General features: G+C 37.5%; 1 protein-coding gene across 1 annotated transcript; it reads right to left on the bottom strand.

Annotated features, from left to right (window-relative positions):
• Positions 1 to 6,081: 6,081 nt before the first annotated feature.
• Positions 6,082 to 21,311, bottom strand: wnt2bb (wingless-type MMTV integration site family, member 2Bb). Its single transcript, XM_060881685.1, has 5 exons — positions 20,706 to 21,311; positions 12,986 to 13,206; positions 10,629 to 10,906; positions 9,472 to 9,736; positions 6,082 to 7,352 (listed from the first exon to the last, which is right to left on the bottom strand). Exons 1-5 carry the CDS (start codon positions 20,825 to 20,827, stop codon positions 7,123 to 7,125), a joined length of 1,116 nt encoding a protein of 371 aa, XP_060737668.1. The 5' UTR covers positions 20,828 to 21,311; the 3' UTR covers positions 6,082 to 7,122.
• Between the last annotated feature and the right edge of the window lie 2,339 nt (positions 21,312 to 23,650).

Genomic DNA, 23,650 nt, shown 5'->3' with positions numbered 1-23,650 from the left:
GAAAGAATTTCACTGTACTGCAATGTGAAAGGTTTCTCCTAAAAATAGACATAAGTTCCTTTGTCTAACTACAATGATGCCTCGAGATACGAATGCTTTGACATACGAATTTTTTGAGATACGAGCTGTGATTCGACCAAATTTTTGTCTTGATATACGAGCAAATTTTTGAGATATGAGCATCCGAGCCGCCGCCGGCGAAACAAAGATCCCCAACAACCACGTGTGCTCTGTTTCCCCGCCTCAGCTTCCTGCGTCTCACTCGGTTAAAGCCACCTTTCCACTGCACACGACAAACGACGGCCGATAAACCAGAAGTCATTAATTTCCTATGGAGAGTCGCCAAAGGCGCTGCGTGAGGTGCCGACCATCTGCGGATCCGTAATTTTCGGATCCGTTTTAAGCGCTGGATCCGTTAAAAAAATTAAACTTGTGCGACTACACCGCATCTGATATGTCGAATGGACAGGTTTTTATTAAAACGACCGGCAAATGTTAGTGAGGAAAGAGTGACAGAAAAGGCAAAAACTAGTGAAGAGAAAAGCGATGAAGAAAATTAAGCAAAATTAATGTAAAGAAAACAGAAATTGTAGCAATTAAGTTCAGTTAAGTTAAGAGAATTTCAGTTCTGTCAGGACCACTTTGTCAAAAGAGAATTTATTAGATGATACGCATACAGTTAGTGTTGGCGGTATGGTTCTGTTCTGGGCATGTACAGAGCGTGGAGAGCAGCGACTAGAAAATAGAATAAACCCCCCATATAACAGAACCACTAATCATGCATAGTATTAGATTTGCTCGCTTACGGGTTTTTGGAAAGTAATAAATGAATGAATGGATACATAAATAATTAAATAATTAGAGAGAGAGAGGGAGAGAGAGAGAAAAATATGTGGAGATTTATGACGTAAACTGGTACAACGAACACAGGTTCCGGCATGGTGGAGTCGGGGTTGGAGGAGGGAGTTTAAATGTGGCAGCAGCGAAGCGCTAGAAAGCGGTTCAATGAATGGGAATTTAAATTGTCGGGTAATATGGATGTAGTAACCGGATTGGTGCGTCGTGGACAGCTGATTAACAGCTGATGCACGCTTGACGACGTGGCCTGCCAGAACTAACGCGATGCTTGATTTAAGTTCGTTAATTTTAGTGAAGTTTAGTTAAGTTCCATTTAAGTGTAAAGTAGCATTAAGAGTGTACAGTAGCGAGTAAGTGAATGAAAGTGAAAGTGTAATTCCTCCTAACTCCTCCGCCTGTTTACTCCTCCCTCAACCTCCGTGCGCATCTTCCGTAAAGTAAAACCAGTTTATTTTTTTAACATTCTCTTTTATTACTGTATGTTTTTATACAGCATTTGTCATTTATAAATACAGGTACTGTACATTTTTCATATTCAAAACACAAACAAAACAACTGGAGTGGAATTTTGCGAGCTGGAACGGATTAATGGGATTTCAATTCATTTAAACGGGGAAAATTGTTTTGAGATACGAACAATTTGAGATACAAGCAAGGTCACGGAACAAATTAAACTCGTATCTCGAGGTATCACTGTACAGGTGTTAACACCATGACCTATACTGTATATGGATGCATGACCCTTACTATGACATGGTCTCTATAAAGTGTACCTTTTCTCTATTGACATAATTTAGTGAAGTGCTATTCCAGGATGGTTGATATTACCTGTGCTTACGTACCTGATTTCTGTCTCTGTGACCTTTTCCCTTAAGTTCTAATAAACAAATAATCTTGTTACCTGTTTGAAAGTGATGGAATATGTTCTTCTCACTGTCTTGTGGGTAAAATACTAGTTATGATCATTAGTTATGTATATAGTGCTCGCACTATGAACCTTGAACTGACAGGATTCCTTATTTATGCCTGACTAATGACTTTACTAAGTCTCTGTATGCATTCACATGCAAACAAAAGATTATCCTGTTGATCATCATTGTCCCTCGTATTTAGCTGGGATTTATAGAACACCATTTGCATACATAATTAGCATTCCAGGCTAAAAGTTCATGTCCACGTTCTGCCTCCAGTCTTTTAAAAAATAGTTTTAAATAGAGATAAAATCTTTGGACCTTTGGCTTACCAACGTACCAAGGTTCAATGTAGAATTTTATTTAGCTGAGATAGATGATCATATTATAAAATGATTTGAAGCATTTTTATAAATAGTGTCAATTGCATAATGGAAGACATTTAAAGATGTGTCTTTTCCATAACAGCTTCCAAGTAGAACCCATTAATGAAGCAAAGAACCGCTATCCAAATACCCCTCATTGTTCGAACCAACTAAACTGTGGTTTAGATAGAATATTACATTTTTTGTGTGTAGTGCAAGATATATAATTGAGTTGCAATGCGATAATATACTTAGTAGTTACTCCACTCAATTTTTTACATTACTCATATGGTCTACAAATAAACTTCCTTTAAGTTTACTACACCAGTAGAATATGTAGCTCATTTTGCATCATTCACTCCTAACCCCAAATCTGGTGGGATGCGTACCAGAACATACCTGCCCTGTTCTGAGACAGCCTGCTCCTAGATTCCATCTCATCTTGCTGCAGAGCGCAGTATTTCTTTACATGAATCAAATCTGTTGCTGTCTGATATCACTGATATTTGTCTTCTAATTTGTAAGAAAAACACATACTTATGAAAATATGCAAATGAAAATCCTTCTTTGGGTATCCTCCTACGAGCAGGTTTGTGTGTAAATATGTTAGTTCATGTCAAAACGACCCACAGTCCTAAAGTACATCTATGCAAAAGTGCAACACTTTTAGGTAATTAGGTAACAACAAATGGTGATAAACAGGGTATAACATTGTTACTGGAGACAACTCTAAGCTCCCCAGTTTGCTCAGGTTTTTCTCTATGTAGATATTTTTCCAGTTAATCTCCTTGATATCTCCCAAGACATGTCAGTAGGTGGACTTGCATGAGAATGCATCTGTGACTGTTTATGTTTTTTAAATTGAACAATTTATTCTGAGCAGAGTATGGAAGCCTAATTCAGTCTTAATACTTTACACTAACACAGTTCACTTTTAATATCCTGATAAGGATATATGATGATATGTGAAATTAAAGCTGTACAGTGAATCACCACATTGAAGATTTTAGTACATGTCTCATTGACAAGACTAACTGCTACCAAATCAGTAAGAGACCTGGATGACTGAGAAACTACAAAGACTCATGAGGCTGCATCAGGTTACTTTAAGTCAAGTTTTACTAACCGTCTCCTGGTCCATAATTAACTAATAACAATCCAGTGTGAATCACGGAATATCAGGTCCTCTGTCCATCTGTGTGTTGGTGATGACAGAAGAGTTTGGGCAATGCTGTATCATTTATAGGATTTGCTGTCAGCTCCAGCACTGTGGCTGTATACAGTATCTGAAATCAAACCACCACATAGTAATGCTGGCAGCACTGAAAGATGCAAAACTGCAGAGCAAAAATCTTAATGTCTCAATGCTAGTACAAATAGTTTCCTTTCTGCTAAAAACAAGGCAGTTTTGCAAGACAAATGATTAACAGAAGGAACAACGTATTCTGACAAACAATGACAATGAATTTGGGATTCGTTTCAGAGGAGGAATCAACTAGATTCTGTGGATTTGAAAGACTTAAAAACTGTCCGGGTGTTGGCTGAAGTGGCATGCCATGAGCAGGCGTATTGCTGGGAATTGGTGTTTTTGGTGCCAAGTGCAATGTTTTTTTATCCTTTAAATTGCCAAAACACAATTGTATTCCGTTAATGTTGGTATGTGGTATATTGGTATATTGATAGAACAGGAAATTACTTCTTTCTTCATTATTACACAGCTTGAGTTGGGAATTTACTAATATTTAGTTAACCACATGTTGAAATGTGAAGTACCGAGATTCTGATATTAATCGAGAGTGAAACACATTAAAGGTATCCATTTCAATGTTGAGTATACAGTATGGATCGAACGGATAAAAGGAGCAAGCCTGCAAAGAAACAAACAAAATATAAAAAATGCTCAAACTCAATGTAGTTTGGACTTTGTTCAGAACTTGGCAGGTTCAGCAATAAGTTCAACTGACAAATATGAGTTCCCCAAATTGTCTTAAATTGTAAGACTATGAATGATTCATGCACTGTGCATGACACAGCCTCTCTGATTTTTTCCATTAATCATGTGGAAAGTGAGGGCATATGGTAAACTGGCCAGTCAGCATGTGCCACATGCCAGGCTGCCTATTTTCTGGCTGGTGACGTAAACACTGTCTTTCTCTTTCCTTTTATCCCACTATCTATCTATCTTTGCCTCCGTTTGATTCATTGCCTTGCCAACTCCCTCCTTGTGTAGTCACGCGGCCCTTCATCAAAGCCCTGTCCCTAGGGTCACATTACAAGCTTTTAAGAGTGCTTCTAATTTCCCTTTATTACGTAACGACAGTGATTAGCTGGTAGAATGGCCCATAGCATCCGGATCAGCTTGAGTGAATTCCAGGCTTAGCAGTTACTGGTCTTTAGAAGGTCTGCTAACATATTGTTGCCATATGAGACCAAACCAACACCAGCACATTGAGTCACACAGTAATGGCAGGATGCAAAGCAGGCCTGTAAGTACTGAAGCAGTGCAAATGCAGAACGCACCAGGGTTTGTGGTTTGACTCATAGTTACTGAATTTCAGTGACACTAATGCTCATAACATTGATGTCTTATTAAGTCATGCATGAATGTGGCTGTGCATTTGCAATGTCTGTTTGGGTCTCCAAATTTACATCTACAAGAAAGATAAATGATATAATTAGGAAAACTAAGTATTCCTGAAATTTAGATGGATGGCTTTAAGTACAGTACACAATCCTGAGTAAACTCTCCTGTGCGGTAGAGTCAAAAAAATCCCTTCCTTCGCTAATGTAGCATATGAACACTTCCAGGCAGAGGAACCGTGACCTCATTGCTGTGAAAGACCTATACATCTGCTCCCTCATTTTTTAAGTGTTACGTGAAGGAAAATCAACAGCTCCTGTAGACTACACTTCTCACACACGCAAGTGCGACTCTAATAATGCTGAAGGTCAGGAAACGAGACAGTGCTAAAGCTTAGTCTTCAATTATATTTTTTATGAATCATGATGAACGTGGTAGATCAAGCATTGTACTGTGATATTCATGTACTGTACAGCTGAATACAAAAGTTTGCATCCCATATCAATTTTGTAACAAAATAGTTTTAGATTTTATGTACAAGTAGAAAGATTTTTTTTTAATAAAAATTAAATGTGAAGGTATACTGTAACAAAATCAATGTAAGGCAAAATAAACAGAAAATAATGTTAAATAAACACCCAAAATATTTTGTTCTCTCTGTCTACACAAGGATTTACCAAATGTACCAAAATTACACATGGTTTGCCAAATATATCAAAAACATTTAAACAATAATATACACATGTTCTGGGATATGTATGAGGTTTTTATTTTAATCAAATGTAGTTATATTAACTTGTCCTTCCAGACATTAGATTTAAGGTAATTTTCTGTAAAGGCTCTTTCATTAAAGGCTTTTCTTCCAATAAAACACATTATATCTAATAACAGGGAGGAAAGACAGGAAGGATAGCTGGACACTATGTGCTTTGATAAACTTTGGCTTTGAAATAAGTGAAAAAAAAACACACACACAAGCAAACACAAGCCCTACTGTGAGGGAGCATTTATAGCTGTCACTATGTCCTGCTGTCCTGCTATTAAGATAATCGGCTGGATATTAGTTAATCAGGAGTTTCCCTGGCCTGAGAGATACCCTGTGTTGATCTTTATTGCTATAGTCCATAAACAGTGATTGCTAGGAGTTCCTCTCTCTCTCTTTCTCTCTCTCTCTCTCTCTCTCTCTCTCTCTCTCTCTCACTCACTCACTCTTTCTCTCTTTTAGGGTACCTTTACACGCACACACACACACACACACACACACACACACACACACACACACACACACACACACACAGGGTACCTTTACACGCACACACACACACACACACACACACACACACACACACACACACACACACACACACACACACACACACTACAATCACTTGTTCTTATTTTGTCCCATAATAGCAGTTTCTTTAAATTTTAACATTATTATTCATTATGAATGTATCATTCATATAGGGTTTACGACAACACAGCTTACAACAGCTTAATATTTAATATTTTTATGTGAACTTTTGTTTAAATATCAATGCAATATACAGAAGGTATACAGAAGCCAAAACATCAGCATTTAACTGACATGGGTTTGAATGGATGCTTTGGACCACATAGATTGTGATAATACTCATACAATTATGCGTTTCCTTTTATTGTAATTTATCCATTAATATTTACATTTTTGGTTAGATAGTGTTCTTAGTGCAGGCTTATGTTTAGTTTAGACCTTTTTTTTTAACTCCCAATCGCTCCCTCTGTCTTCATCTTTCAGAAAGTTCTGTAAAATCCTTTGAGGTCTTCTGTCCAAAATCTGGCCACTTTGTGAGTGGAAAGTGTGCAAAGCTGAAGCCATTTCTTCTCTTTACTCTGCTTCCTCCATTCACATTCATTATCAGTCAAAGCAAGACAATGTTATAGGGGTATGACTGATACATAGGGCATAGTTGTGTTCTCAATAGCAAGTAAGTGATATTATAGTGAGGCTTAAAGTTCTTTTATAAAGTCTATAAAGCATTTTAAATGCAGCACAAAAACACTACTTGAGGAACAACATATCTTTCAAATTCACATAAAACAATTCATAAAAACCACCAACAAAAAAGTTCACAGTTGCAACACAGCTCATTCTTATACTCTTACTGTCCTCTGCCCATCAATACCATAAAATAAAGAGCAAGAGAGAGACAGCGTAATGTGCCTGGTTGGACATAGTGTGCAAGGCGCTCATGGGAAATGCAGTTTTTTTTAGTTGTAGTGCTTTCACAGAGAGTTATAATAAAGCCATGCAACAAGGAATAAGGATCAGGGAGAGGAGCCATGAAAGATGGACATCATATCCCAGATTACCATTGTTCACAGGAGATCTTGAGGAAGATGAGGGAAGACAGACCGTGGCCAGGTCTCAGGTCTGGTCCAGCCACTCAGCTCGTTTCGGAGCTTTGCATGTGTGTATATCCACAGCTTCTTCGCAGTCTTTACATTCGACAGCGCAGCACCATTTAAACTTACATTCACACTTGGTGATGCGCTTCACACGTGTTGTATCGTAGCCCCGCCCACAGCACATCACCTCACAGCCATCTGTCCCTCGAGATGATTTGTTGCAGATGCGACCAGCCGTGCCCAAAGAACCTGAAAAACAAAACAACACAAGTTTTATGTAATACAATGTGATTTTGCTTAGTTATCAAGATATTTAAGTGTTGTGGAGTTGCCATTATTAAATTCTTCCTCTACACTGACTCTCAGATGGGTGTGCCTCATGCATTCATTGTGTTTATGGGGTTAAACAGGTGCTGGATAGTGAAGCTCCTGTGCTAAAAGAATCAGTGCCACTGGAGTCTCCCCATTCCCTGCGGCCATGCTCCCATCAGCTCAAGAGCCGTGTTGGCAGGAAGAAGGAATGACTTTTGAAAAATGAGCCTGTTGTATCCTAGGGCGTCCAAATACCACCAGGAGGGTGGATGGTAAGGGGGAGGTGGGATAGGGGAGGTCACTGAGCCACTGAAATAACTAAGCTGGTAAACCCAAACCAAACACAACCCAGACGCAACACACACATCAATATGAGTCATGCTCCATTGCCCCAGTGGCCATTAGCCATGACAGTAATGCAATACTGTTCATTGCAACACTGCTGCTCATGCTGTGTCTTCCACACCTGCCTGATGCAGGTGCTGTGTTTATATGACTCAGCAATTGATGAAAACTGTGTCACAGCCACGAAAGGAAGGGTTGTATATGCTGTGGAACTTAATAACCTGATAGCTGGAATGATCCTGCTTCAGCCTTATACAGTATGTGCAATAACTACAGTAAATAGGTGTGCAGGACATAGAAAAATATGAAGATTCTTGTAAAATATTTTCACTATATAAGTCTTTAAACATAGTGTATCACACAGAGTGTTTAGTTTTGCTTGGGTTTTGCAAGTATATAAGTAAAAAAAGTTTAAAATAAAGTTTAAAGTATAGTATCATCCTTAAGCTGCTCCCTGGTTAAGGTTGCCATAACATATCATCCAATCTGCATATTTAGATTTGAGCAACCTCTCAGTTGCTGAGTCGGTTCCCTTTCTGGGAATCAAGCCCAGGCTGTGGCGATTAGAGCTCAGGATCCTGCTGCTGGACCACCAGTGACCTAAAAGTCTAGTCAAAATATGAAAATACAAGAACTTAATTTGAAAGAACTTGACTTGTTCATTGTAACATCAAAACAGCAATTCCAAGTAATATTTCTTTTTACCCGCAATAAATACAGTACAAATCAATGGCTTTGCCATTGGTCAAGGATAACCATCCATCCATCTATCCATCCATTAACTGTACCATTTATTTATACAGGGTTGTGGGGAAACTGGAGCCCGTTTACATTTATGGCATTTAGCCCATCCTATTGGAACTTGGGGCACATGGCAGGCGACTTTCTGGACAGGGTGCCTAATCTTTGCAAGGCAAAGATTCACACAAGATTCATAGTGTGCAAATTCACACACTACAGACAATTAAAGATGCCAATCAGCTTCAACATACGTCTATAGACTGTGGGAGGAAACTAGAGAACCCAGAGAACACCCCAAAACCATAGGGAGAATGTGCAATCTCCTAGCAGAGGCAGGAATCAAACCCTGCCCTGGTGGTGCAGGGCAAATGTGATAAACCCCATCAAAGATATGAAAATATTTTTATTGTGTACTATCTTTTACATAATTGCATGCATTAGGAATGTTAATTATTATGTTATCATAAGACTCAAACCTTCTGTAGCATGCCCGGTAATTGATCCACAAACCCTCCAGATATTAGCAAAGAATATTATTTACTAAGCTACCACAGCCCTTAAGTAAGTGTGCTTATAGGTGTATAGGTGTGCTGTATATGGGTGTCTAACTGCACTCCCTGCGGGCAGCAGGGTCACTGTGCGAGAGTGTCAAGGATTAACGGGGCAGAAACATCACGCTCCACCTCTCATGACCTTTTTAAAACCTTTCACTCCCTTGTTGCCCCAGGGCATTTGTGGCAGAGGCCAGGAATGGGGCAGGTGTGAGAATCGGCTTACTGTCAGCAACAAATCCTATCTGCCTTACACTCTCTCATGCATACATTCCCTCAATCAAACTAGCTTTAGGCACCTTTAGTGACAAAATCAATGGTGCTGAAACACCTCTCTGATCCACTAACTATGAGTTCTGAGTATGTCATTAACGTTTAGCACATTCGCGGTATCATCACTCATTATGTCACTGCTATACCTGCAGCTTTGTCCATTAAGCAATAGTCAGGTGAGTTCTCAAAGTACACCAGATCATTTTTGGTGGCATTTCGGAAGTCCTTGTGAGCCACAGTGAATCCTGCTCCATCTTGGTTCACGGTGACTTCAATGGCTCCATTGTATTTTTTGCGAAGGTAATCTCCGGTCTTCCGGAAGTCAGACATCGCCAACCAGCATGTCCTTAAGGTGCAGGAGCCACTGACACCATGACACTTACACTCAAGCTTCATAAAACGTTTCACTGACTGGAACAAACAGACAGAAACATGGGGACTTAAAGTTTAGATGGTCTAGTGAATAAATGTGTCTTACAGTGTACACATATTAGCTTTTGCATCTTTTCTTATAATTCTATTTGTATGTAATCAAACAAAATCCAACCACATTGCTCTCTTTATTTCGATTTCATCTGCATTTTTGATGAAATTAGGTTGTATAAAAGGCTATATATATTTTTTTCTTTCAAATTTACCCATTGGACAAGTAGGCCCAGTGAACTAGCAATTACTAATGTTTTCTGTTACTTGTTCAATAGCCAGAGGCGCTACTTATTACTAAGCTTTGCAAAACAAAACATTTATAAGAGATGTACTGTACATTTAAAAAAAAATTGGTTTATGGTGGTACAACACAAAACTGTAACTACAGCATGCAGTACTGTTTCTGAACCCCACTGCCTGCTGCACTACACACACTGTCTTTTGTTAGCTAGATTCGGGTACGAAGTGAAGCGAAAACACTAGAGATTTTACTTGTCCAGTGGGCTACTGGATGAATATCCCATTATTAGCCACCTGTTTGTGTTTGTTAGCAGAGGCATTTTAAAAATAATAAGTATTGTAATGAACAATACTATTGATGGACATAATACTGTACAGTATTTGCTTCTCTAGCTAATCTGAAGCAATTTAAAACAGTTTAGTGGCAAAATATCAGAAAAGAGATTCCATAGTAGCCTTTTTAGGGTCATCAATAGCCTTGGCCATTCCAATGTTGGCAGTTTTGAAAATAGCCACCAAATCAGACAAGATTGGTTATAATGGAATATAATGAAAGGGTAGAGATTATACAGCATGATCAAATCAGAAGTAGAAAAAGTACAAAAATCAGATATCCTACTGATTGCTTGCTGCTTACCATTCTTCCACAGCGATTGTTATGAAGGTTCACAAGTGCTCGTGCATCCTTCACTGTCCGTTCTTTGGCATCTATGAAGGCTTTAGCAAACTTTATCCCATAGTTAATATTGTCGCTGCAGCCGCCCCAATCAAATTCGCCTCTTTCGTCCCTTGCTTTGCCACGCTTGTGCGGGTCACAGTTACATGTCCTTAGTTCCCCCTGACTGCAAGCGCGGGTGATGGCATACACAACACCCGCCGAGGAAATTGCGTACACAAAGGCGGCCTCTCGACTGCCTGCACAAATAGATGCTGTTAGAGAAGATGACGACAAACACACACACACACTCATACACAATGGCTCACTACCTCACTCACTCAAACTTATAATCACACACTCCATCTTGTTTAAGAAAGAGCCTTGCAATCCCAAACAATATCACACACACCCGGGTAACTTATTCATCTGCTCCTGACACAGCTGAAAGGATGCATCAGCAGATAGTGTAAGTGTTACTTTTAAATATTAGTGCAGGAGTAATCTCTCCGGGATGGGTTCCGCTCTACTCACATAAACTGTCTAAAGCCAGGCATTGTGATACCCCACTCACTGCTTTTCCAAGGAAGTCAGCTGAGGTAGGCTGCTTTTCCCAACAGGCCCCTACTCCCACTGAGAACAGCCCCATTGTTTGGCTTCCAGTCACTCACACTGATTAATCTAGCTAAACTGAAAATAGGAGAATATAAATCATTTATTTCTCTACACTGTTGTGGGAGGGCAATGGAAGTTAAAGAGCATGGTGTTTCCTCCTAGAATCTAAAAATGTAAGTAGTTTTTTTCTATTAATAACTAAAATTCAGATTTGCAATGTGGTCTCAGACGTTTGGACACAATTGAATATAACAAATCAGCTTTTTTAATGATTAACATTAACATAGTAGGTAACATGGTTAGTACTGAAACTATTGTCTAATTTTAAGTATAATAAAAAATTAGCAACCTAGAATCATCATAAATATTGAATTGTCCTATTTTATATTCTGGAATTTAAGATATTCTAAAACGTTTTGTTAATTACCAGTTTTTAATTAATAATAATTATGTAAACAAAAGATGATTAGCACTGGCACCTCCATTGTTTATTGAAATGTTAATATTAATTGAAAGCATGTGTTCATAAGACAAGCCAAATGATTTGATCTGACACTGATCATCAGGTTTGACACACAAAAAATACTTCATGCTAATTCTGTAATTCATGTAAATATTTCTACCTTTAACAAATTTTATCATTTGTAATAAAAATGTTAGAAATGAAATTCTAAATAGAAGCATTTTCAATAGTAGTCTCAGATGTTTGAACCCCATTGTATGTTTCTTTACTTGACTTCTTCAAATGGTCGATGTTTTGCATTTCGGCTCATTTTGACTTTTTTTCCCTCATAAGTCTTAATATTCCGCAGGTGCCTGCTATAACTGTGTTGTATAACTATAAGCCTATCTCACCCCCAACTAATATATAACATCAACTTTCTCTGTTGTGTATTAAAGGGCTATAATGAGTTGGGGTATAAAGTATTTTTATACTTTATACATGTTGATGCACTAGTTCTTTTTATTTAGTCTTTTGTTCTTTCATACCCAAAGGTCTTTCAGCAAATATCCAGGTTGCCTATTGTAGAGTTTTAGAGTTGTGGAGGTTTTTTTTTTTTTCATTTTCCGACACATCTTACCATTCATAATCTGTGTTTCATTTTACATAAATCTGCAGGTATAAGGCATGTTTTACTTTCTAGACACAAAACTATATGGCTATAAAAACCATTTAACTCATGAAAAATCCTCTCCAATCCAGTCATTGTTTATAAATCATGTGTAATTAGCCAGACTGCACACATAAATCAGTCTCTTTATCAAGCCCCTGTGCAAAACAGTTTTTGTTTTTTACCTTACATATCATACTGAGAATATTAAAAAGCAGGCAGTTCATCTGAAGGCAGAGCACTTGCATTGAGATACTTCATAAATATGGTCCTGGGTTTTCTCAAAGTGCAAACAAATCCCCCCAAAAGGAGAACCAGATACATGTGATTGGCTGAGATAAGCAGGGACTGGATATATTATGTGAAGCTTGAATGGATTGAAGGCTGAATGGCAGCTGCAGGAACAGCAAAAAAAAAAACTTAAAAGAGTTTTACGGATTTTACTGGCTGGAAGACAGCAACTGTCTCGCATTTCCAAAACACTCCATTATGTGGTAAATTCAAGTTTGGTGGTGCAGATCTCCAGGTCCGTATATCTCATTTAGCTATCAGCACAAGTGCTACCTCACTCACTGTTTCTAGAAAAATATTCCCACAAACAGAGAAACTCACTGCGTTGCATGACCCTGCCAAAGACAGTATGGTCACGCTCGATTGTGCTGCAGTTCCAGCGGTGGTGTCTGAACTGGTGCTGGCACTCACGGATCCACTCCTTTCCTCCCTCGCTGATCGATTGCATTACATCTGGATACTTCTGACACAACTGTCGCTGCTTATTCACCAGCCCTGGTACATTATCACATATTACCCGTGCACCCAGCGCACCAATGTACCTAAAACACATAAAAACATAGATATGGGTATTCCTAATAATGTAAGAATTGTTAATTGTCATCATTTTTTAACTACTCATTATGTATTTTTAATTCTGCCATCACCATGGCTCCGGCTTGGTTGGAGTAAAAGCCTCCAGTCCCACCACCAATGTAAGTCGTAAATAGATTAAGACGTATGACTATGTTTAGTGATATAAATACAATAAGTCATTTACATTCACATCACATGTCTAAATGCACAGCTGTATTTCTGTACAGTTTCGTAGATGATAGTAAGTTGAAGCTGCCTAACAGTGAGAAGACAGCAAGAGGCTCCTGCCTGCTCTCCAAGGTTGTGTTACAGTGTTATTGTAAGATTTATTAGAAGTGCACAGCATGTTCATGGTGGCAATGAAAAACAAGTGTTGAACAAACTGTTCGTAATATCACCGTTCTCAAATTATGTCTGTGATATAGAGTATAGCCAGTTGTTTTTTTTGCTTTATTAATACATTTTATTATTGTGCTGACAGTGGAAATGATTATCAGCTAAAAAGTTATGTTGGAGTTCTACTACAATTGCATATTTATTAAATATTTGTTATATGTATGAGCTATCTAACTTGTATCGATTGGGTTCAAACTTATACCTCTCAAGTCAAACAAGCATAATAAGCATAGATTTTCTATTTGAATTGACATGAAACTAAAATAAATGCTATTTATATTGTAAAAGTTTCAAATATGTTAAACCCTTTACCTCACTCACTCTCACATGTAACTACACATATTTCCTATTCATATCATTCTCTATGCTAATTTTATAGTGAATATGTACAGTGAAGTAAAAATTATGCCTTACGTTGAGCCAACTAATAAAATGCTGAAAAGTGATGTTTCTGAGTGGTCGTGAGTCGTCACAGACAATTCTATATTAATAACAGTAATTCATATTTATTTCTGTATCATTAATGTTGGATCAGAATTGGTAGGAAATTTATCTAAGCATCATACAACAGCTCATATATGGGAAAGAACTTCAGGCATGAAAGGAGGAGGGTTAATATAACACTATAAGAGGGAAGATGAGGTTCTTTGCTCTTGAACAGGTAAGACATTTGTCTGATGTTTACTCTCTGATTACGTGCAATGGTGTGGAATTTGTATCATTAGTTGTGAGGTTGTTCAGCTAGAGAACTCGTGACTAATAGGAGTTGTTTCCCTGTATTATGGGATTTCATACTCATATATACTTAGTGTATTAGGTGAGACTGAGTCATCTGAAGCCATCGTCTCAGTGTGTAACATATTTTTTGACTAGCACGCTTTCACTATCTGGCTCATGCCTTACATTTTTGACCGGTTGGAGAACAAAATTAGGTAAATTTCGTTAGATATGGTCATATAAATGTATATATCAGAAGCATCCAAAGGTGACCAGGTCTTACAATTGGTTTTGTTCTTTCACCTGGTACTCAGTCACACTGATATGCACAATAACACTTTATAATATTTGTAATAAAAAGGAAATTCAGCAAAGAATCATATTCAACTGCACTGACTGCATCTTAAACTGATTTAGCCTTTATTACACTATTGATAGTTTTTCTATTTAGACATAATACTTAGTGTTACTAAAGCTGAAAATGAACTGAAACTGAAATTATAATAATAACATTTGCAATAACAATTTTCTCCAAAAGATTGTGAAAATCTGAAATCTTAGACCCAGCAGCTATAATGGGTTAACACCAAAGTGAAACTGTGTCGAGTGCTGTGGGTGGAAAGTTCCGGAATAAATGTTCTAACAGTGTCAGAAAATAAATAGTTGATTATACACATAAAATGAAACTTGTATATGGGGCCGGTGTTGTTTTTTTCCACACTGAGGTCCCATGTCTTGATCAATATGGCATGACCGATGGATCCCCAGTAGTATCCGAGATGGATGTGCAAAATTATTTCATATGAAAACATTGTGAAATTCTGAGTGGTGTCAAAATGCAGTACTGATATTGTTCTTAGGTAATCAGGAACTTATGGTAACTCTGTCACACTCTCACAATTTAGCTAAAGCTTGAAAGATAGCAGGACCCTTTGCTCTCACTCTCTCCAGTTTCCACTCCTGTTATGGATGTTCCCATTCCATCACAACCCACCGTATGTTTACCGTTACTCTAACGTGCTTTCACCAAGACTGGCACAAACTATACACAACACACACACACACACACATACACACACACACATACACACACACACACACACACACATACACACACACACACACACACACACACACACACACACACACACTTTTTGTCTATGACATTCCCACCATGTTTTTATCTTTAATATTCCTGTCTACAGCTGCTGCTGGAAATACAGCATGGTATTATCTGTCCTTACACAACACTGTGGAATACACACATACACACATGCAGATTTTATATATTAACACTCGTGTTCTGTTCACTATGTAGAAGTGATAGTATCATTGAGAAAAATTATATATTTGGATTTCATATTTAACCAATTTTAATATTATTTGATTTTAAATGTCAAAATATATTTCTTAAAAATATAAGAAAGATATATTCACAGAAGCAATAACCTGGGCTGGATTAATAATACAAATTTGAACATGGCTATATTTCATTTGATTTCAAATAATATACACTGTATTGTACTGCAAATTTCTCTGAGCATCCTATATTATTATTATTATTTTTTTTATATTAGTTTATTTTTTTAGAATTGAGAAATGCTACAATTGTAAAATCTACAATGAGGAAAAGGCCAAAATCTATACCAGGTTAATTAGACACTTGTATCACACTTCATATTTATATTGTACAGTTGATTCTATACTGTATTTGGGCATTTTTATATACAGGTTAAATGAGTTTACTCTCATATAACTGGCTAAAACTAACCTTGACCTGTTCCACAAAGATTTTTTTTACTTTTATTTAATTGCTATCCTGTCATTTTTGCCAATAATACTGATTAAACTATAGCAAAACATTCAAAACACAAACTGGTAAAATGACAACAAATGTGTATAAAATGAACTTTTATTGCATACAAATTCTTATTGCAAGCATAATACAATGTTGTAGAGTATTATTTAGAAAGATTCAAGATTCACGATTCAAGATTCATTCTACATAATACTTCATAATTCAACATGGTATCATGTTTGTAATTTCATAACAATTTTTAATTTTGATGATATGATGGTTCATCCTTTGTCTAGCTCACACTGTATGTTGACTGCATTTATAGGCCAATCACAGCACCTGAATTAGGTATAAATTTCCCATTTTGTCAATTTTAATTCTCTTCTTAAATATGATTATTTTGAGTTGAAAAGTGTACCTAAACCTATAATCTAAACCTTTGGCAGACACACTAGCTTGATATGATTTCTTTTTCTTGTTAAGATTCTGGTCATGGCATTAAATGATTTAAACACTACCTCTTTCCAATAACATGACAGCTTTACATTTTAGTTGAGATTATGACTTTATGTTATTTTGATTTTTACAGTGTTGTCTGTGTTGGGTATTTGACAATTAATAGGTCAATCTGACAAAATTTTGGAACTTTATTGTATTATTGCTGTAAATCAGTGTTAGACATCTGTCTTTACTGAAACAATCATCTATAATTAAAAAAGCTTTAATATACTTTAATATACTTTAAATACCTGTATCAAAGATGAGTTTAAATGAATTTGCATGACTTGTGACATATATAATGGGTGCCAACGTATTTTTATATGTATTTAAGAGATATTAATGTAACATAGATGACCTGTCTTCATTGGTTAGACAAAAAAAGAGATGAACTTTTTACATCGGGGGTATATTGGTGCTTCTTGAGAATAAAACATTAGATACCATTATAATACAAAAAAAATAAATACTTTAATGATTGTCTAGCTTTACACACACCTTGCTTACACATAAATATCAAACAAATTTTGATTTAAAATAGATTAAATTAACGAGCTAAATACCTGTCATAAGAAAAAAAGACATCTTCCAACTTCAGCCATAATTTGACTACCAGAAAATGTTGTATTCCAATGATATGTGAGCTGAGCTGTTCACTGGGAAAAACCTTTACTACAATTCCACTTACTGTAAATATTAAAACTGGCCTTTGCAACTTAAATACAATGGCTGATCCTCACTGACACCTGGTCTGCATCACTCCTCTGAAGCCATTTTCCAAGTGGAACCTGTTCAGTTATGTCTGGTCCTGCTTTGCTCATGTGGCTGACTGGGTAATACAGAGAGGGTGGTACCTCGTACGAAGCCCACACACACACACACACACACACACACACACACACACACACCCCACGGAGGGTTCACACATGATGGTGGGATGGAAAGGGGCTTTTACTGCTGCGGTAAATCATTATCCACAGGACTGTAACAACACGCCATAAAAACACACTCTGGAACCCCTATCGCATGTGTGTGCGTGAGAGAGCGAGGGATCAGATATGGTTAGGCTTGACTGGGTAAAGAATGCATGACTGTGGTGATTTGCCCCTCGTTAGGTTGGCTAAAGAGCCAATAAAGCAGAACTTCTCTCTCTCTCTCTCTCTCTCTCTCTCTCTCTCTCTCTCTCTCTCTCTCTCTTTCTCTCTCTCAGGAGGCCACCAAGAATATTAAACTGCTTGCTTATAACAATATGTCAACTTTGGTTTACAGAACTAACCTAATCTGCCCAAATGGCAAGTTAATGGTGGCCAAAAAGGACATAAACCCCAGAACTTGCAGCCTTTGAATGTACTAAACATTCACAAAAGTAATATGATTTCTAATATGCATCAAAATTATGACTTAAAATTATGTCTGCTACAAACATTAAGCCATTTTTGCTTCATTTCTGAAAAAGGTCCTTTAGCATTCATCACCCATGACTAACAACAATTAAATTGATTAAGGCCAAATTTTATGTCATTTAAAAGGATTGATTATTATGAAATTTCCCTGTGGTTGCATTTAAGTGTAAAATTAACCACTAGGATACATCAAGAATACATGCATCTGCAGTTAAATTCCCATACATACTCTAGCTAGTTATATTTATTAAATAATACTTTTAGTGGTGTTGCTAAAATATGCTATAAGAGGAATGAGACCTGGAATATCAAGGGATTATCCAAATGAGACAGAGAAACATTTCCTTGTCTTTTTTCTGTCTCTGTCATTCTCAAACATTCTGCAGTGAGGAACTTCTTCAATTGTGAAATAGATTAAACGGAGCCCCATAATCCATCTACTCAAATATTAGGCTTAGTATATAAATGTGTGCAGTAATATTTTGCATAGTTATTACATCCATAAACCTTTTTCATTTAAAAAGAAAAATGTAATTTGCCAACTGAAAACAATAGTTCCAAGCTCACATAGTTTAAAGGGCTACTTGTGTTTGGGTTATTAATGTTTGGAATGAACATGTTCAGTTCAAATGACAAGTCAAAAAGGCAAATTACGAACTCAAAATTAAGAATAAGGTGTGGTAAAAAAAAAAAGTCACAGACCCAATGGCTATTTAAAAAGAAGTGGTCTATATTGTTTAAGCTGCATAAGTTAGCAAAGGTTAGTTACTACTAGTTTTAGTCCTCTTGTACATCTCACATATCATATATATATATATATGCATGCTTTTGATTTAGTTTGTCTCTGCTATTGAAAAAAAAGGGGGGGAGTCTTGATAGCTGTATTTAGTGATATAATTATGAAGTTCTGAAAGCATTTATTATAGATCTCCAAGTAAATCATACACGTTAGATTACTTCTTGTAATAGTTTTCTAAACAATTTGTTTTAAAGATTCCAATTCCATGTGCATGATATCATCAGAAAGCTGCACACAAATATTTTAACTGTTTGTGTACGTTGATATGAGATTTAAAGTAAGTTTAGGTCTGTAAATCATAGGACATTTGAACTGAATATAGAACGTATGCATATCAGGAATGTTATGCTAATGTAGTCTTGTCAACCTCATAAACTGTTCATTCAATTCTAAATTTTGAGTGAATTTGACATGTATTCTGTGTATGTGCTTATATCTGTATACTTGTCTATATAATTGCTACTGTATTAAAATATTTCTCTGGATGTCTCCTTTCCGCTCATTGTAAGAGTATATGTGTGTGTGTGTGTGTGTGTGTGTGTGTGTGTGTGTGTGTGTGTGTGTGTGTGTGTGTGTGTGGGTGAAAGAAAGGAATGTAAGACAAAGACTTAAAGCAGTGGTCTGACCACAGAGTCCCTTGATCTACAGGCAGATTGACTTTAACCCTGATGAAAGTGAATGCACACATACACACACAACACAAATGACACACAATAAAAAAAACACTTTGATTGAAGTGTGTGTGTGTGTGTGTGTGTGTGTGTGTGTGTGTGTGTGTGTGTGTGTGTGTGTGTGTGTGTGTGCACATATGTTTATGATTGTGTGTACTTGTGTGTGTACAAGTAGGCAAGAAACAGACTTGAGAGATAGAGTGAGTGAGTGAGTGAGAGAGAGAGACAGAGAGAGAGAGTGAGAGAGAGAGAGAGAGAGAGAGAGAGAGAGAGAGAGAGAGATTCAGCTTCTCTATGTATTTTTCTCTCTGAGATGAGTGACATTGGGTCAGTGTCTCTTATTGATAAGGTCATCTGACATTACAGGCTGAATCTGATAGTCACATAAGTTTCCACTAGGTACAAGCTAATACATTGTATTGTTTAGTGCTATGTTACTGTACATGTGGATTTAATTTTTTCCAAGGTAAATATATTGTTATGTTCATGCATGCACCCACATAGAAATATGGAAAATGTGCACGTGTTGGGTAACTAGGGTTGTGCCTTATTGTGTTGGTAGTCTCCAGCTGAGCTGAGAGTATGCGTCTAGCCAAGCAGGCCCGATAGAGATTACATTTATTATGCTTCATTTATTTCTCTATTAGTCTATTGCTGTGTTAGCTGGCAAAGCACCAAAGAAATGTCCCAGAGACAGACCATAATTCTCATACAACACTGCACCACAGCTGAAAGTGTAGATATTGAGTTAGTATTGACATTTAAAGGAGCAAAAATAGGTCCAGCAATTAGTAACTCAATAAATAATGCAAATAAATATAGTCTGTGTCTCTTAATGAGATGCGAATTTGTAATATCATATAGGAGAATGTATTTATCGTGATTATCTTTCATTGAAATGTAATTTTCTCCGTTCAGTACATAATAAGAAGAAGTAATTGCAAAGGTAAGCAGTAAAGTGGAAAAAAAAGATTAGTCAGGTTGATCAATTATCAAATCTTATTTATCTAAGTCATCTATGTCAGTTGTTCGCTCTTATGGAAGTTTAGCTAGTGGAGAATACTAAAGTGTTCTGAGGTCATCCAGAAATGCACATCTTATATGATGTGTGTCCATATGGAGGGTTTCAGGAATAGGGGATAAGATCATCGGTCCGGATACAGACAGGAGAGAGGCTACTTACCACCAGGACGAGTCCACGCGGGGTGTGAGGAAGAGGATGAGAAGGATAAATGCGCAGTAAATGCGCGCGGCGGATTCACCGAGGATCCTGAGCGAGCCGTGACTCTTACTAACACCAGACATCGCTCAGTCTGTCCTCCAGTGCGCGACACTTTGGAATTAATAAACCGCTATGTGTTTAACTCCGTGTGAAAACTTTTGTGCGTTGTGAGGACGTGTAGAAAGTGTGCGCAAATCACGGCTGCTCGTACAACGCGCTCGGCTGCTGACTCTCTGATCTGCTGTTGCCGCGCGCCATTTAAAAGTATTCCCCAACAGCTGGCACACGCACCAGAAATAATCCGAGCCAGAGCGCTGGAGGAAGCGTTTCCCACTCGTTCCCTCTTTTCTCCCACCTCTTTTTTTTAAATGGTTATAAAGGTCTCAGTGAAGCGCAGGATGCGTGTGCAGGGAGCGCGCGCTCTCTTCCTGTCCGCCGGCTAAATGTGTGTCCGTTCCGCTGAGGTGTGATGGCGTTCCTGCAGTTGTGCAACAAACAGCTGGCGAGAACCATCCGCTGTTCCATCAGTACTGTACCTCTTATTCCCTTCTCTCTCTCTCTCTCTCTCTCTCTCTCTCTCTCTCTCTCTCTCTCTCTCTCTCTGCACTGAGCTGTGAGGGTGGGAGGTGTGTGTGTGAGTGCCTAGGCTTGGTTGTGTGTAGGAATGCCGACACCCCGCCGTCTGTGTCATTGGGTAGAGTTGGGTGCGCTGGTTCTTTCTCGGGATGCACAGCTCACTACAAAGATGCAGTACCTCTGAGGTTGACCTTCTGCTTAGAATCTATAAGAATATTATATAAAAAGAACAAAAAAATCGGATTCATCAATTTCATCGTCATCATCATCATCATCATCATCATCATCATCATCATGAACAACAAAACCAATACAACTATTCACATGCATTTTTAAGTGATTACATTTTAAAGCTCAAAACTCATGATTCCATCCCATCTCCTGGAGAAACCCCTTTACTGTACATGTTAGTCTTTTCCCTGCTCTAACACACCCACTTCAACTCACTGTCTAATTAACAGCTCTTTCTGAGGTGGGTGTGTTAAAGCAGGGAAAACACTTAATTAATCAGGTTAGTGGAATCTCAAGGACCAGGGTCTGCAAAAGAAACACAAGCACATGGTCTGGAAGACTTTTAATGATTTTTTTTTTTTTAACCTAATACCAGCATAAAGGGAAAAAAGAGCTAAAACATAAAAAATGTGGAATCATTTCTTTGTATAAACCCTTATGCACTATGTAGATTCTAAGCATTCTAAGATTCTAAAACACTACAACAGATTTCCCTGTTTGAGAGGTTTATAACTAGAACCCTGTGGAACGCTTAAATTAATATTAACCTACCATTCATGAATTGAATGGTAAATTCAAGAACAACCTGTGAAAGGAATGCACATTTTCTTATTAATTTTATATATAATATAAATAATTTTAATACGTACATTTATTATACATACTGTACATGCTTATTTAAACAATAAATACTCCCTATTGTTATTCCATTCTCAAATAAAGGAAGCTTTCATGATATATAAAGACTTATGGAATGATTCAAACCTGTACATAAATTAAACAATGGGTTTTATAGAGTGAATTTTTAGTTAGGGTTTCATTTTAATGCTTTATTTAATAATATTGCTGTTCTGAGTGTACGCAATTGGCTGAGAAAAAGACCTCTGTTCATCCAGCGACTTCAAGGGTGTGACACAGTCTTAAAAACTTTATACAGACTTGGTGATAGATGTCAAAGCAAAGCCATATGCTGAATAAAGATGCCATGCAAGCTTGTTTGGCACCAGCTCTCACATTGTGCTCTCAGCCATTTCGCAGGAGAACGTATACTGACCTTAGAGCATGGCGCAATGTTCAAAGTGCAAGAAAGGAACCTTGAGAGGAACTGAGACTAGAAAGAGGGAAGTCACTCTCAGGGTGGTTGTTCATTGTCAGTAAGACTTGAACTCCTGTGACATGTATCTGTGTAAATCATAAGGTCAAGCTGACATCATGTTGCCAAACTACATTTAACCTGCTGCTTTTAACACAGTTCAGACGTAACAGTGAATTACAATGCCGTGCCTCTGAGCTGTGGGCTGCCTACTGAATTGGAATAAACTTGACACCTTGTACATGTGAGCTAGAACATCACAGGCAGCTGCTTTAGAATATAATGGCTTAATTGTTGTGGTATGCCATTGAAAGTTCTTACACCACAATAAAGTATCAAGTTATCTATTAAAAATAGAGCCAAGGTGTTTTGAAGACTAATTAAAGTGGCTGCAAAGCTGAAAGCCAAATCTCAAGACGGTGATTCCATAACAAGTCCATTTGTCATGTCAGACTGCTTAATTCTCTTCATGACATCATTGTCATGTCCTGTTGTCTGTCATCAGTTTTTTTTAAGACTGATTAATAACTCAAGGTGACCATTATGGACTGAAGCACCTGGGGCAGTAGAACAGGCTTCTGTGAGCTCATGGTCTATTCCTGAATGTAGAATGAGTAAAGCCTTAACTGTTCAGTGTCATCGGGTTTGGCTCGGATTCAGGAATGGGGACGCTACTGGAACGGGTGTCCTCGCTCCTGCAGAGCCGTGAAAAGAAATACTTTGTGCTGATTAATGCCAATATTGTGGTATACAGAAGTCTTCTTGAGCACTCATTAGGATTATCACTGACAGAAAAATTAAACACACACAGACACACACACACAGACACACACACACACACACACACACACACACACACACACACAATGCTGACAGAGAGATACAGCAAGTGAAAAAACTTCCAATTGCTTAGCTATTATTCAGCTTATTTTATTATTTTTAGAATCTTTCCAGTGTCCTGCAAGAAAATGTTAACTGTTTCCGATAGCATCAACTGTCCCCAGGA

Source organism: Tachysurus vachellii, chromosome 11 (assembly GCF_030014155.1).
Source record: "Tachysurus vachellii isolate PV-2020 chromosome 11, HZAU_Pvac_v1, whole genome shotgun sequence".
NCBI classification, from domain to species: domain Eukaryota; kingdom Metazoa; phylum Chordata; class Actinopteri; order Siluriformes; family Bagridae; genus Tachysurus; species Tachysurus vachellii.
This window is presented reverse-complemented; position numbering and strand designations above follow the sequence as displayed.

Coding starts and splice junctions, on each gene's coding strand:
- wnt2bb (XM_060881685.1), bottom strand. CDS start 20,827: ATGTCTGGTGTTAGTAAGAGTCACGGCTCGCTCAGGATCCTCGGTGAA. Junction 10,907..12,985: donor TGGCAGGGTCATGCAACGCA/GTGAGTTTCTCT, acceptor CTATTTGTGCAG/GCAGTCGAGAGGCCGCCTTT. Junction 9,737..10,628: donor ACAATCGCTGTGGAAGAATG/GTAAGCAGCAAG, acceptor TGTTTGTTCCAG/TCAGTGAAACGTTTTATGAA.